Source organism: Schistocerca americana, chromosome X (genome assembly GCF_021461395.2).
Source record: "Schistocerca americana isolate TAMUIC-IGC-003095 chromosome X, iqSchAmer2.1, whole genome shotgun sequence".
Classification (NCBI taxonomy): Eukaryota; Metazoa; Arthropoda; class Insecta; order Orthoptera; family Acrididae; genus Schistocerca; species Schistocerca americana.
In genome coordinates, this window is record NC_060130.1 from 292249640 (window position 1) to 292266255 (window position 16616).

General features: G+C 39.0%; 1 protein-coding gene across 1 annotated transcript in view; it reads right to left on the reverse strand.

Moving 5' to 3' along the window:
- The window catches only part of LOC124554799, a 124972-nt gene that overhangs the window by 69816 nt on the left and 38540 nt on the right, over positions 1-16616 (reverse strand). The window contains exon 5 of the mRNA XM_047128451.1: positions 5161-5346. Within this exon, the coding sequence (XP_046984407.1) occupies positions 5161-5346 (186 nt within the window). The remainder of the gene's footprint in view (positions 1-5160; positions 5347-16616) is intronic.

The following is a 16616-nucleotide window of genomic DNA, read 5'->3' on the forward strand; positions in this document are numbered from 1 at the left end:
ATTTAAAAGTAAGCAAAATGAGTTCTTACTTGAAAAAAGTTTCTATTCTCTAGAAGAATTCTATAGCAGGGATAGCTAAGATTATTTACCATGTATTGTCATGTAATCCTGATTCAATATACACTCCTGGAAATTGAAATAAGAACACCGTGAATTCATTGTCCCAGGAAGGGGAAACTTTATTGACACATTCCTGGGGTCAGATACATCACATGATCACACTGACAGAACCACAGGCACAGAGACACAGGCAACAGAGCATGCACAATGTCGGCACTAGTACAGTGTATATCCACCTTTCGCAGCAATGCAGGCTGCTATTCTCCCATGGAGATGATCGTAGAGATGCTGGATGTAGTCCTGTGGAAAGGCTTGCCATGCCATTTCCACCTGGCGCCTCAGTTGGACCAGCGTTCGTGCTGGACGTGCAGACCGCGTGAGACGACGCTTCATCCAGTCCCAAATATGCTCAATGGGGGACAGATCCAGAGATCTTTCTGGCCAGGGTAGTTGACTTACACCTTCTAGAGCACGTTGGGTGGCACGGGATACATGCGGACGTGCATTGTCCTGTTGGAACAGCAAGTTCCCTTGCCGGTCTAGGAATGGTAGAACGATGGGTTTGATGACGGTTTGGATGTACCGTGCACTATTCAGTGTCCCCTCGACAATCACAAGTGGTGTACGGCCAGTGTAGGAGATCGCTCCCCACACCATGATGCCGGGTGTTGGCCCTGTGTGCCTCGGTCGTATGCAGTCCTGATTGTGGCGCTCACCTGCACGGCGCCAAACACGCATACGACCATCATTGGCACCAAGGCAGAAGCGACTCTCATCGCTGAAGACGACACGTCTCCATTCGTCCCTCCATTCACGCCTGTCGTGACACCACTGGAGGCGGGCTGCACGATGTTGGGGCGTGAGCGGAAGACGGCCTAACGGTGTGCGGGACCGTAGCCCAGCTTCATGGAGACGGTTGCGAATGGTCCTCGCCGATACCCCAGGAGCAACAGTGTCCCTAATTTGCTGGGAAGTGGCGGTGCGGTCCCCTACGGCACTGTGTAGGATCCTACGGTCTTGGCGTGCATCCGTGCGTCCCTGCGGTCCGGTCCCAGGTCGACGGGCACGTGCACCTTCCGCCGACCACTGGCGACAACATCGATGTACTGTGGAGACCTCACGCCCCACGTGTTGAGCAATTCGGCGGTACGTCCACCCGGCCTCTCGCATGCCCATTATACGCCCTCGCTCAAAGTCCGTCAACTGCACATACAGTTCACGTCCACGCTGTCGCGGCATGCTACCAGTGTTAAAGACTGCGATGGAGCTCCGTATGCCACGGCAAACTGGCTGACACTGACGGTGGCGGTGCACAAATGCTGCGCAGCTAGCGCCATTCGACGGCCAACACCACGGTTCCTGGTGTGTCCGCTGTGCCGTGCGTGTGATCATTGGTTGTACAGCCCTCTCGCAGTGTCCGGAGCAAGTATGGTGGGTCTGACACACCGGTGTCAATGTGTTCTTTTTTCCATTTCCAGGAGTGTATTTCACTGATTTAATTAGATTAATTGGAGATCTGTGAGTAAATAAGATGGGCACTTTCACCTTGAAAAACTGTTTAGATAAGATCTGAAAATTGTCTCTTAACCTCTGTTTGTGAGCATGACTAGAACTTACTGATTGTGTTACTTTATTATTATTTTGAATTTGTATTCTTAATTTTTGTTTATTGCCCTGATGGAAGCAAATGTAATAATGAATTTAATGTTTTGTCTTGTTCCACATCTGTGGATACCATGTAAAAATGGATCTATGTAATACATAAAAGCAATAAATAAATATGTTGTAACTTAGGTGGCTTTTGTAGGCCATTTAAGGGTGTTTCCTGACTTGACAAATTGCAAGTGTTCGTCTTGACTTTCTCTACACCCCTGTAGTACATTAAAACAGCTATTGTTTACACACTCTATGTTAAAGTATCAGTAACAGATAACAGTAGCTGTTTAATTTAAATGAGAAGCAGTAGTATTTTTCAGAGTCATGATATTCATGTTAGTTGTATTGTGTTAAATCTAGCTCTGGTAAATACAAATAACTTATAGTACTTTAATAATTGCTTATGCAAGTTCCAACATCTGTGTCACTTTGTTGATGTATACACTGAATTTTGCGACATCCCAGTAGGTCTTCCTTCATTATGTGATTCACCTTATAGTATATTAATCATTACCACAGAGAGGAGTGTCTGGAATGTGGAAGAAAGTCAAAGATATACATATAATTTAATTTAAATAAAATGCAATGAAATGACTGAACATAACTAAAAACTATTGTATTACAGTACTGGTGCTAATTATGAAATAATCTAATACATTAATTTTCAGAGTTTATGTGAATATGTAGTGGAGGGGCTGTGCAACAGAAAGTTTTGTACTCCAGTCCAGCTCTTCAGCATTATCTACACAACATTTAATATGCTCTACCAGGTTATAAATACATAGGTACCCATGTGTCAGTGTTCTACCAGTACTAATGTTAAGCCTTCAAGCCCTTGTAGAGGCTGTTTTTGGTCTATGTGTTACATTATGCTTCTTGCTATTTTTGATAAAATAAAAATATTGGTGATAACAAAGGACCTTAATAAATATTTCTTATAACACGCTTAGGTATTCTGAAAATACTCTCCCTCTAAGATGATTTCCTTCAAATTTGTGCATAACCCTTAACTGACATAAGCAATCAATCTGACTCCATGTTTAGCTGACTCACAGAGCTTTTTGTCTTGAGCTAGTGATAATGTCTCAAAACAGGAATGAACTCAGTATGTGTATCATCCATATCTGACATTATTTTTAGTAGGTTACTCTCAATACCATAGCTCTGCTCCCTGTCAGTACTGTTTCCTGTTTCACCCACTATCAAAACAGGGACCTCATTTCCAAAATTTTTGTATGAGAAACCTAGATCTTCTACCATTTGACTATAGCACACACTTGGCTTGAAGAAGTTTGGGAAATGGTTCTTGTTTCCTAATTCTGAGAGTAACGACTGGTTCACGCCTCTTCCATGACTACCACCTAACAGCAGGACTTCCTTCTTTTTTTCCAGATTTATGTAAAACCATCAATTTCCTATTGGAAGCCTGCTGTGCTGTTGCTACATCTTTGCATACTAGGGAATCTTCCTTATCTAACTGATCTAGCAGAGTGAAATACAACTGACTCAGCTAGTAATCTCGTACCACAGCTTAGTGAATTACGTGATACTCATGGTTTTTGTCATCTAATGCACTGCCTGTCAGGAAGAATTGTATTTTACTTTATTGGTTAGATGTTGGCAGGTAAACAAAAGACTGTCTCTTTCATTTAATGTTCTTAAACATAATTTTGTGATTGATAATGCAGCAGTGATATTGTATTTTCACTGTTGGCAGTAATTAAATATTATAAATTTTGTGAACAAAAAAATCTCCTATTCAGGAAAAGTAGATTTGAAACAATATTTTCATCATAAATACTGACTGAAAAATAGATGGACAAGTTTCAAAAGTAAAATTTTGTATGATAAATGTAAAATGAACCTAATGCAAATAGAATGTAATTTTCACAAAAGGTCATAATGTTGTCGATAATGAATGAAAACATTGTATAATTTACAATTTGAAAGAAATGGTAAAATTATTACTATAGCTAAAAACTAATTGAAATTGTTCTTATAATAAATCAAAGAATTTTGTAAATTGTTAGAAAAATACCCCCCCCCCCCCCCCCCGGGAGTCCACATGCTCTTCATTATTTAAATTTGTCAAGGTTAGTCTCTATGTTACTGTGGGCATTGTGTTTGAGTCTTGTGCCTATGTGGAGTAAATTGAGCCATCTCAATGGCCTATTTATGAGATGCAAAACACTGGGATTCTAAATTATCTGAAAAAGATTGTACTCATTTATGAATTAGAGCTCTGAATGTTCAACTACCTTCCTATATCAATTGCTTGTATTGCTCTGGTACTGATTCTTATCCAGATTAATGCACTTGCATTTTGATGAGATGTGAGAATGATATAGATTTTACTGAAGATTTAGTGTGAAAGGAACTTTGATAGAACTATTAAATACTTCTCTCTTCCTGTGACACCCATTTCTGCTACTATTTTCAACTTCTCAGTAACCTTTGCAGTTAATTGCTAGTAATGTCAAGCTCTGCCTTAAGGGTCATCACTTTTCCTCTCCTGTTCAGATATTATCCCGTCCCTCAGATAGACACAATAATACCATGTAAGAACCTCACTTACAGTTCCATTTGTCACTGCACTTCCATCCACTTGATGAAGTCATCTATTACAAGAGCTGCACTGCACCCAGAAATACATTTCTACAGAAACTCAAACAGTTCACCCTTATTGTTGTGTACAAGAAATACAAAAACATGGACTAACTAATAAATGTACATCCTTATACTATAGAGTCAACATTTAAGTTATATAACACTTAGTGTGTAGTATTTTTGAGTAACAATAAAAATAAAATACTTTTATATGGAAATTCATTAATCTCTGGACAGCAAAAATCTAGGCCTAGAGATGCTGATATGTGATTTAAAATTCAAAGAAATATTTAAAAAATAGGAATCATGAAATGAAATATTCAAGTAATTAATTCAGCAGGACACTAATGTGTGCTCAAAATACAAAATATTCTTAAATATTACACTTAATCCTCATGAAAAATGATGCTATTTGGAAACACAAAATAATGGCATAATCAGAGATATTATGAAACATAATGAATGAAGGAATGAATGAAGAGAGGAAGCAGAAGGGGTGAAACAAGGGCAGAAAACTACATGTAACATTTCAGCAACAAAAGATTAGTTACTTTAGAACTATTGAGAGGAAATTTGTGTATACGAATGGCTAGCTCTAATAGAATCCCTAATTTAGTTCTACACAAACTACATTATGGATGATTTTATGGTATACATAATTATGTCCTAACTCTCATAATACCTCTATCTCTCTATCACAGTATATTAACAATTATAATAATTAATGCATAAAACTGAGTATGCTTAGATATTGTGTAGGTATGTAACTGGGAAACATTCTAAAGCATATGAACTGACTGAACTATAGCATAGCTTGAAAAGACAACAATTACTCACAGCAGGGGAGAGTGGTCATCATGGTTTCTGGAACAAAAACTGAAACTGGGTTCCCAGTTTTCTCATCAGCACACCAACAGATCTCTGAATCACACTGAAGAACCTCAAAGTTACCATCATCACTGCAGTGAAGGGTTATATTTGTCCGTCCTTGTTGCTGGAGCTGGGTTACCTTCCTACTGCATGCTAGAAATATTGTACATGCAATAAATAAATACATTACGTGATTCAGCATCAACAACATAAATATTATTACTTTTTTACAACTAGTTGGAAAAATATATACAAAATATTTGGAGGGTTCTCAGAGAATGTTAAATTCTGAGATGTGTCATACAATATTATGAAGAAATAGAAATGGAAGAAAATACAGATCCAAAAGAGAAATTACAAAAACTACAATGAATAAAGTTATTTTAACAGTCAAAAGTTTTTGTGAATGGAGGAATCAAAGAAAATACTATGCTGATGCAAAAATTCATCATATTTCTGTCCTTTAGTATAAAAATGTGTTTGCAGAACACTTTTTATGACATGACAACTATTATGCTGGTAAATATCACTTTAATGTATACAGCTGAAGAAAATATGTGTTATATTTGAGTTTAAGAAGATGGAGTGGCAAGTGGTGAAATAAACAGTATAATTCATTGTAGGACTAATGTCCATAGTAAGGATGCAAACGTTTTTCTATATCTATGGGGAGAATGTTGTTATTCTGTATGGGCCAAGAGTCAATGGGACTATGGTGGGAGCTGTAACTAGGCTGTAAACAATAAGAAGGCAGTAGTTCATCATCCTGGGCAGGTCAGCTGTGAAGCATGAATTGGTTGTCTGGTTGCAGTCCAATGTGTCACACAAATATCATTGGTTAAACATTCATTTTATGAGTGTGTGAACTAGAAAACACTCATTGATGCTCAGCAATGGCAATGCACACCAGAGTGGTTGCTACAGATGGCACGTGCAAGGTGCTGAGGTAAGTAAAGGACCTGCAATCTCTGACAGCTCACCGCATCACACCAAGAGGAATGGTGATGCCAGGATCACTCTCAGAACCAGCCATAGGTCTGCAGATAGAGTAGGTCAAGTCTCTTGGTGGCAGGTTGTGGGTTCTATTTGATTCACAGACCAGTGTAGACCTGTCCACTCAAGATTGAGGTTGTCAGACCTCATCCATCTGCCGAAATATGAGTGGTATATATATGGGCTTGGGGCATACATGTTTTGCTGAGGAATTGATCCCCAACACATAAGCCCCAACAGAGTCCACAGCTCAGCTGTGAAGCAGTCAGGTTTCCAAGACTTCAGTGGCTCTGCCTTTGTTTTCCATTGATAATCTTAAAACTCTGAGCTCGGCTGGCCCAATGATGTGGTAATTGCTAGGTGTTGTAAGTAGACTTTTTGTTCTACTGTCAAGCATGTGGTCAGCCCGGACCTCTTGCATTTGCTGTGGTGACATCGTTACTTTATTCAGCCATGTCAAAAATTGTGAAGGCACTATACAACCTCCCCTTATTGGCAAATCTAGCCTCCAGAGCTCAGCCCATGGTAATTCTGCAAAGACTCGACATACATCCTGAAAATTGATAATTGTGTACAGTACTTTCAGCTTTACCCTTACAATAGTCAGCTTAAGCCCTAAGGTTCATAGACAGTGTACTTCACCTACACGCCATTTCAATGATTAGCTCAATGGCTTTTCTCCTTACTGTAGATGACCATTAATCCATTCAATTACCACTTAAAAACTAATTAAATAACATTACCAGCTTCTTTGCTTTCAATGTGTCCCCTAATAATTAACAGTAGAGTTATTCAATAAATTCCTTATGGTTATCAGGTGGTGTCCATAACAAATCCCAATTCCCTATTCTTTATTGGCTAGGGGTAATTCAGTCCATCTCATGTAGCTGTAAGTTCACTGAATTTCCCTCATTTTTTACCCAACTGACCCATCCCGTAACTAATTAAAAAATAGTACTAGAAAATTCTTTCCCTCTTAACAAATTTCCTTAAAAAATTATCTTTGCACAGTGAATCGCCTTAGTCAATTGACCTGTTATGTTTGACATTTCTTACTTTGCCCATGCGACAAAAGTTTCCATTAGGTTTTCTCAGAAACCACACCCCCAATACAATGTCCACACATAAACCACAATATGCCAACAATAATTTCCTCCACTGTAATGCTAAGCACCTAATCACAAACTGGATTCTTCTTGCAATATTAGATTTCCTTGCAGTTTGTGAACTACATCATGTGAATTGAACATTAGCGATTTTTGCTGCAATATAATTGGTTTTTCCTTCATGACAGACAAGCCTTATGGATGTTTATCACTGGTGACAGCTACCTGGAACAATAGTCCCCCACTTTCTACTGTGCATTGCCAAAGGTCAGTTTTTGTATGAAAGTCTCTCTTATCCACATTACATTGCAAGTGTCATCACTTTTGTGAACCTCCTGCACCTCAGGCACAACCTCCTGTCAGGATTTAGCTTTGTAGACCCAACCAACAGGTGGAGATGAGTTTGTATCCTCCAGAGATAAATGTGTCTGTACTGCTTCATTACTCAGAATATCCATAACACAGTTAACATTATTAATAGCTTGTTGCACATTCTCAGCAGTATCTACAACAAAATTACTATCTGCAGTTCCTCTCTGCATGACACAAAAATCATCAACTCATGTGTTATTTGTTTATTTACTTACATGTTAAGTTCCATAGGACCAAATTGAGGAGCAAATATCCAAAGTCATGTACATGTTGGTACATGAAATTACAACATAAAAGAAATAACAGATAAAAATAAAATGTTTATGAACTCGAAAAAGTCAAATCATAAATAAACACAATCAACAATTCAACTATAATCAGCTTAATTTTTCAAGGAACTCCTTTACAGAATAGCAGGAGCGACCCATAAGGAAACTCTTCAGTTCTGGTTTGAAAACATGTGGATTACTACTAAGATTTTTGAATTCGAGCAATAGCTTATTGAAAATGGATGCAACAGTATACTGCACACCTTCCTGCACAAGAGTTAAGGAAGTCCGATCCAAATGCAGGTTTGATTTCTGGTGAGTATTAACTGAGTGAACGCTGCTTATTCTTGGGAATAAGTTAATATTGTTAACAAGAAATGACAGTAAGGAATATATATATATATATTGAGAGGCCAATGTCAAAATACCCAGACTCGTGAACAGGGGTCGACAAAATGTTTGTGAACTTACACCACTTATTGCCTGAACTGCCCATTTCTGAGCCAAAAATATGGTTTTAGAATGGGAAGAGTTACCCCAAAATATAATAACATACATCACAAGCAAATGAAAATGAGCAAAATAGACTAATTTTCGTGCCAAACGATCACTCATTTCACATACCATTTTAATAGTAAAAATGGCAGCATTAAGTCTTTGAACAAGATCCTGAACGTGGGCTTTCCATGACAGTTTGCAATCTATTTGAACACCTAAAAATTTTAACTGTTCAGTTTCACTAACCATATGCCCATTCTTTGAAGGTTTTGTTGAGTTGTGTGTTAGAAACTGTAAAAACTGAGTCTTACTGTGATTTACCCTTAGCTTATTTTCTACAAGCCATGAACTTATGTCATGAATTGCACTATTTGAAACTGAGCCAATGTTGCACAAAACATCCTCTACTACCAAGCTAGTGTCATCAGCAAACAGAAATATTTTTGAGTTACCTGTAATACTAGAGGGCATATCATTTATATAAATAAGGAACAGAAGTGGCCCCAACACTGATCCCTACCCCCCCCCCCCACCCCCACCCCCCACCATTTGACCAGACCCCACATCACAGCCATTCTCAACGCTGTGAATAATGACCTTTCGCTGTCTGTTGCTAAAGTAAGAGGTGAACCAGTTGTGAGCTACTCCCCATATTCCATAATGGTCCAGCTTCTGGAGCAATATTTTGTGATCAACACAATCAAACACCTTAGCTGAATCAAAAAAGATGCCTAGCATTTGAAACCTTTTGTTTAACCCATCCAGTGCCTCACGGAGGAAAGAGAATATAGCATTTTCAGTTGTTAAATCACTTCTAAAGCTGAAGTGTAGATTTGATAGGAAATCGTGTGATATAAAATGATCAATTATCCTTACATACACAGCCTTTTCAATAACTCCATCATATCCATGATAGTCATTTAATTATTGACTGAATCTTCCCCTTATCTGTATCACAGAGGAGTATTTCAGACATCAATCCCGGAAAGGCATTTGCCAAGAAAGTTATATGATTCCCTGTAGAAACTAAATTTTTATTTAATTCACCAGCTATGCTCAGAAAATGATTGTTAAATACTGTACATATATCAGATTTATCAGTAACATAAATATTTTTACTATGAACTGACTTTATATCATCGACCTTGTGCCGCTGACCAGACACTTCCTTCACAACTGACCATATGGTTTTAATTGCATCCTGTGAATTAGCTATTCTATTTGTTTGCCATACACTCTTTACCTTCCTATTAACATTTTAAGCACCATACAATATTGTTTGTTATGGGCTACTGTAGCCTGATTGTGACTGCTTCTAACATTTTGATATAGCCCCCACTTTATTCTACATGATACTCTTTTCCCACTAATCAGCCACCAAGGCTGCCTTTTGCTGTTAGTATGCTGTTTAGCACATTATAATGGAAAGCATCTTTCAAAGAGCATGAGAAATGTATTAAGGAAAGCATTATATTTGTCATTCATTTTGTTGGCCCTATAAACATCTTGCCACTCTTGTTCCTTAACGAGGTTTAAAAAACACTCTATTGCCATTTTATTAGCTTTTCTACATAGTTTGTAGTTATGTATAATGTTTGTTTGAGTACAAAAGCCTTTTAGTGTTAAAGTTTGTGCATCATGGTCTGAAAGGCCATTCACCCTTTTACTAACAGAATGCCCTTCTAATAATGAAGAACAAATAAAAATATTGTCTATGGCTGTGCTGCTGTTCCCCTGCACCGTGGCTGGATAAAACATAGTATGCATTGGATCATATGAATTTAGGAGATCTTCCAACATCCTTTTTCTTGCACAATCACATATAAAATTAATATTGAAATCACCACATATAACTAATTATTAGTACCTCCTTCAAAGTGAACCAAGAACCCTTTCTAGCTTCTGCAGAAATACTCTGAAGTCAGAGTTAGGGGACCTATAAACAACAACAATTAGAAGTTTACTTTCACTATATTCAACTACCCCTGCACAACATTCAAATACATGTTCAGTGCAAGCCATGATACTGTTCCTTATGCACATGGCCATTCCCCCACTCTACAAAGAACTCCTTGAAAAACAGCCAGCTAATCTGTATCCTGGTAAAGGAAGCCTCTGAATTGTCAAATTATTTAAGTGGTGCTTCTATATACCAATATTGTCAGAGTCAACATCTAAAAGCACTTCACTATTTTTATCTCTAATACCTCTTACATTTTGATGAAATATGCTAATTCCTTGGATACCTGATGTCCTATGAAGGTGATTCCTTTGTGAGGGGGCTTCCCTTAAGTAGAGATACCTATCAGCTGACTTCAATCTAAAAAAGGTGCAGCTCTAACACCAACTACTACAGGAATTTTTCCATGAGTGATCCCACCATTGCCCACTACACTGTCACCCACAAGCTTTGTCAGCCTCCCCTTCCCATACGTATTGAGTTGCAGGCCATGCCTAATGAAACCCAATCTACTGATAGGCTCAGCTGGCAGCACTGAAATGTGACCCATGCCCTCCACCATCAGTGCCTTCTCTAGGCCCATGTTAACACACCTAACAACAGCATTAAGATGAGCCTGATCATGACAATGAAACAACTGCACAAAGTGCACATTAGTGCCACCAGTTTGAGTAGCTACCTTTACCAGGTCACCACCTACATCACAATCCCTATAGAGAGTATTCCCAGCTCCACCCACAATCACTACCTGATCCTCTTTCATAAAATTCCTTAATAACTCCCCTACGTTAAGAGTCATCTGAGCCAACCCTGCATTAGGCTTCACAATGCTGGTGAACTGGTACTCACTCCCCAATACTTCCTACAACTGCTGGTCCACACCACTGCCATGTGAAGTACCAAGCAGCAGAACCTTTTTTCTGTTACAATTTGCAGCTGACAGGCTACCTAACTGCTGAGACTGCTGCATGTTTCGGACACCTACAGCTACAAGAGGCTCCTCTACACCCAAACTCTGACAGTTGGTCAGATCTATTGTTTATATGCAAAGTACAACTGTATGAATATCTCCTTCTCCTAACTGCCTTCTTACCAACTGCAAGTTCCCATTCCTCAGTACCCTTCACCCTCCTCAACCTATCTGGTTCCTTCTTTTCATCTTGTAACTGCATATAAAGGGTCAGATCTTACACTCCTGCTCCTCTATCAACTTATTTCTGCTACAAATTCTGCATTTCCAGGAGAAGATATCACCAGAATGCCCCCCAGTGAAAATACTTTGAACAAATCTCACACTGTAACTCACTACTCACAAGCCTACAACAAACCACTGGAACACTTCACAACATTACACACAATGAACAAAAGTTTTACTGAAATGTTTCAGTGCCAACAATAAGAGATGCCAACTGAAAACTACCATACTAAATTTAATAAATGATTCAATGCACAAACAATTCTAAAAAACACAGTGCTTCTTGGATACCTATTGTGGTCTTACTCTTATTTTGCTTCCACGAGGTTACCATGAAAAGAATCTGCCTAGGCAGCTGTTTTCTTCCATTCTTCTGATATGCCATAAACATTCTAACTGTCTTTCTTCTATTCTGTCCTTAATACTACAATGGACCTGTATCCTCTTGTTTCCTCATTCCTTATGTGGTTGAGTTGGGAAATTCTACATGCTCTTCTCAAGTGGTTCATTTCTAAATGTCTAAGTCTCTTTTCATTTCTTTCCATTAGTTCCCAGCACTCACTCCCATAACTTCTTATTTGTTCCACATTGGATTTCAATCTTGAAATTCATTTTTGAGGACCAAATTAGAAAACTTAATTTTTGGATAACTGCTCTTCCCTGCCTGATCCATTGTTGGATAGCTCCATCACTCCTTCTATCTCGTGACAGGATACTAACCAGATACTTAAATTCTTTACTCATTTTAATTTGACACCCATCAATGTCCAAGTCACTTCCCTCCTCTCTGCAACACAGGCATTCTGTCTCATAAAAACTGATTTTCAATCCCCACTTTTTACATTCTTTCATCAACTCCCTAAGCATGTCAGATAAAGCCTCTTCATCGTCTGCCACAATGACATGATTATCAGCACAGAGAAGTGTTTGCATACACTGGTTCCCTACTTCAAACCCCATTTCCTCACACCTTTTACACCAGAGATGCAGTGTGGGATGCAGACGGCATCCTTGTTTTATTCTTTTAGTTAATCTGAAGGCATAACTAGAAGTTTCTTTCTCCATTTTAATGACACATTCTGCTGCAGTTCCTTTGACCACAGTACCTCCAACAGTATGTCTAGTGACACTATGTCATATACATTCTAAAGATATGTGAAAACCAAGTAACTGCTAAAGTTCCTTTCCAATCTCTTCTCCATGAACTATCTAGAGTAAAGATTTATGTACACATGATCTGCTTCTTCAAAAGCTGCTTTGATCTTTCACTTCTTCTCTATTAATTTTAAAAAATCTTCTCATCGAGTGGCTACTGACCATATAGTTGAGGTGCTGATTTGGTGAGAGGCAATAAATAAGACTGAGAATGTTGCTGGGCTTCTGAAAAAATCCTTCTTCAGAGTTCACAGGAGAAACACCCACACACCCACACACCCACTCAACTGGTGTTGGGGAAAGGATCTAGATAGCAAGGTTGTGGACTTAGAGCATGTTGTGATCAGCAGTGTGTTCCACCAGTGGGTGGTCAACTTTGCTATTGCCCATATTTTGACAGTTTTCAAAAGAAGAACTGAACATGAGAAGGATTATGGGAAAGTTTGTGCCATGAGTCCCTCAAGATGATCCCATTCTAGTACTTTGCTTTAACCTGTCATAAAGTTTCAACACAAAACATTGTTGCATCAGAGATAATTAACTGGGCATAGCTGAGCAAAAAATTAAGACACCTGGCATGGTTAATGCAAGGGACCACATAAGTGGGTCAGATCAGAGCTGACCAAATGTTGTTGCATTCAGGCTGCTACTGATCTTTATTTCACTGAAGCTAAAAAATCAAACACCTACAGCCATCCTTATGTTGTCATTTATTGTGTAGCTACCAGTTTTGGCACTTCAGTGCACCATCTTCAGGCCTTAGTTGATGCTGAAGGAGTTATCATGCTCCACATATACAATGAATCAGTGGCCAACAAATGGTTTGCGCAGACTATCTGTAACTGTGATGTTGTCTGTCCAACCATCAACTGTCATCAATACTCTCTTGTGGAACTTCACTTGGGCACATGGTGGGCACAGATAGGATCCAGCATGACAATTCTGCATTGAGAGCTGCCTCATCAAGATGATGAAAAGTAAGTGGACATTCACTTTACCTATAACTGTAACCCTCTCCTTCTCCTGGAACATTTATGTTTGGAATATGTCCTGTTGCTGGAGCTGCCATTATTCTCATTAGCATTTTTCTCAGCTTTGATAGTAGTAAAAAAATCCAGTACAGGCTCCAAGTAATTTTGAATTTTAGTGTATAATTTGGATTTATCTTCTTCTGTGAAATCAGAATTGTTATTCCAGCATTGTTATTCTGCCAATTGTCCATGATGATATTGCTGAGAGCAAGAAGTGGCTATTTCATATGTAAGAAGTCACGTATCGAAAGTTATCAAAGTCTGGAGCAAAGCATTTTGATGTAGTGAAAGTAAGAGCGGTCAGGCTGACTTTCGGTAGCCATACCATGGGATAACAATTATTATTTTTTTTTATTGTGCTGGTTAGAGGCCTGGATGGACAGGTGAGTCCCTCACCTATCTGGAGTTTTTCTTTTTGGAGGTAGCTCTTGGGGATCACAGTCTAAGTGACAAATGTGCCAGGGTTGGAAAATAAAGAGTTTAAATGTAGCAAAAAGTTAGAAAGTTAAAGAAGCAAATCAGTCTGGGAAGCTGATAAGATTATCATTGGTACACCACGTAAGCTGTAACAAAAGTTAAAAGAAAAAATACAAAGTATTAGTGAATAGAGCAATGGAAACACAGCTTAAGTAACAGAATAATTAAGCTGGGGGCTCACTACACTACACTGTTCCACCACCCACCATAGCAGCTGACCAATGAGGTCACTATAAGTGCTGTCAAAGTGGTCACTGATGTCTGTAAAAGTGATTCAGAACCACAACTCTGACTGCAGCATGCAGTTCAGAAGTACATTTTTGTGAGTGAGCTGTTATCTTTGTGACTTTTTGTTGTCTTTTGCTCACAGTCATCGTAAATAGATGGGATGTATGTAGAAATATGAAGATGCAGTTTGTGAAGTGAAAGGAACATTGAGACATTTCACAGTTTAAAGGGAACTATAAAGAATATTATTTATGGCCAGTGAGATGCCAGTATCATAATTTAGCAGATCATGACTTACCATGTACACAGGTAGTGTCAGCTATGTGGGCACATGCTGACAATATGGGCATGAAGCACATAACTGATCAGAGTTTAGATTGGCTAAGATCTGTCATTATAATTAGTGTCATTTTTCTTGCTCCCCTCTCTGTGTGTCTTTTGATAGATGTCTTTGTTACGTGGTGTACTTTGACTACACTCTACTTTATTGTTAGATAGCGGATCCACTAATGACACAAAACAGGCAATGACGACACAGGAAATGTTTGAAGTTTTGATGAAATGGCTGGCCAAACTATAGGGGAAGAATGCCACATTACAAAGGCAAGCAGAAATAGCAGAGATAATGAGTGTGGTCAAGGCAGAACAGCAGAGGCAAAAGCTTCAGTCAGTATACCTCTTCCTTCTGTGGATCTTAGTGTAGCTAGTTTAGTGGCTTCTTTTTCAGGTAAACCAGCTGATGAGGCAACAGCATTTATTGAAAATCTGGAAGCCACTGGTAGCTTGAGTAATTGGCCAGATGATGTACATTTGCCAAGTTATGGTTAGTAGGTGATGCTAAGGCATATGTCACGTATCAGGAGGGGTCAAACAAGGCATGTACCGAGCGAGGTGGCGCAGTGGTTAGCACACTGGACTCGCATTCGGGAGGACGACGGTTCAATCCCGTCTCCGGCCATCCTGATTTAGGTTTTCCGTGATTTCCCTAAATCGCTTCAGGCAAATGCCGGGATGGTTCCTTTGAAAGGGCACGGCCGATTTCCTTCCCCATCCTTCCCTCACCCGAGCTTGCGCTCCGTCTCTAATGACCTCATTGTCGACGAGACGTTAAACACTAATATCCTCCTCCTCCTCCAAGGCATGTATGTTTGAGCAACTTGAGAAGGGACTGTATCAGTGGAACTGTAAACAGCACAGATTACTCTGCATGAGGCAGAACACAGGGTGCTAGATGTATTTCTTTGCAGAATTCCAGCTGACATGTTGAGGAGAATTTGGATGGAGAATCCAAAGCATTTGGTTCTTGCCATTATGGTTGCTATGCAGCTTGACAAGATGGATAAAACAAAAATCCTTACTTAGTACAAAGGGCCATATCAAGTCATAGAAATGACGTCACCCATGAATATGACGTGCAGCTATTCACAAGAACTTTGATTATTTATGTAGGGTATGTCAAACATTTTAAAGAATCTATGGATGCTTTGCCACAAGTACCAGTGCCAGTACCAATTAAGGATGATAAGACTAAGGAGGTGAAAGAGAAAAGAGGAGTTGACAAGCAGGAGGTGTGCAGAGTGTCTGATGCACTCAAATCGTGTCAGTACATATCATCAGCAAGGCAGGATACATAAAGCAGTTTTATGGGCAAAATATATAATAATTGTGTTACTATATGATTGTAGTGGAACTATGTGGTGCAGTGTTAAGTTTTTTGATTATATTGTGTTTTGTTAAGTTTTATGTTAGATGTTTTAGTTTATAAGGAAACAACAGTATTGTGTTACTTTGTTTATATGGTAATGAGTCAAGTACGCCCAGCTTTGTGAGAGGAGGAGAATTCCTTTCCCCATGTAGTGTTACCACCAAGAAAATCCAAAATGAGTTCGGACCAACACATGAGCCTGTGTAATTCAGTTATTCTTAGGTAAATGTGAAGCAGCAAGCTGTCTGAGGAAAGTGATTCTAATTTTGCTTTATGTAACCTGCATCCACCTTAGGCAGAAAACTTCCCACCCCCATGAACCCCCAACGCATCAGCTTCCTGTGGTCTGGATAAATTGTACCAAGGAAGGGTTAGTTAGGTAATAATTCAATAGCAAACAATGTGGCTGGCATGGCAAAATGTGAAACATGAAA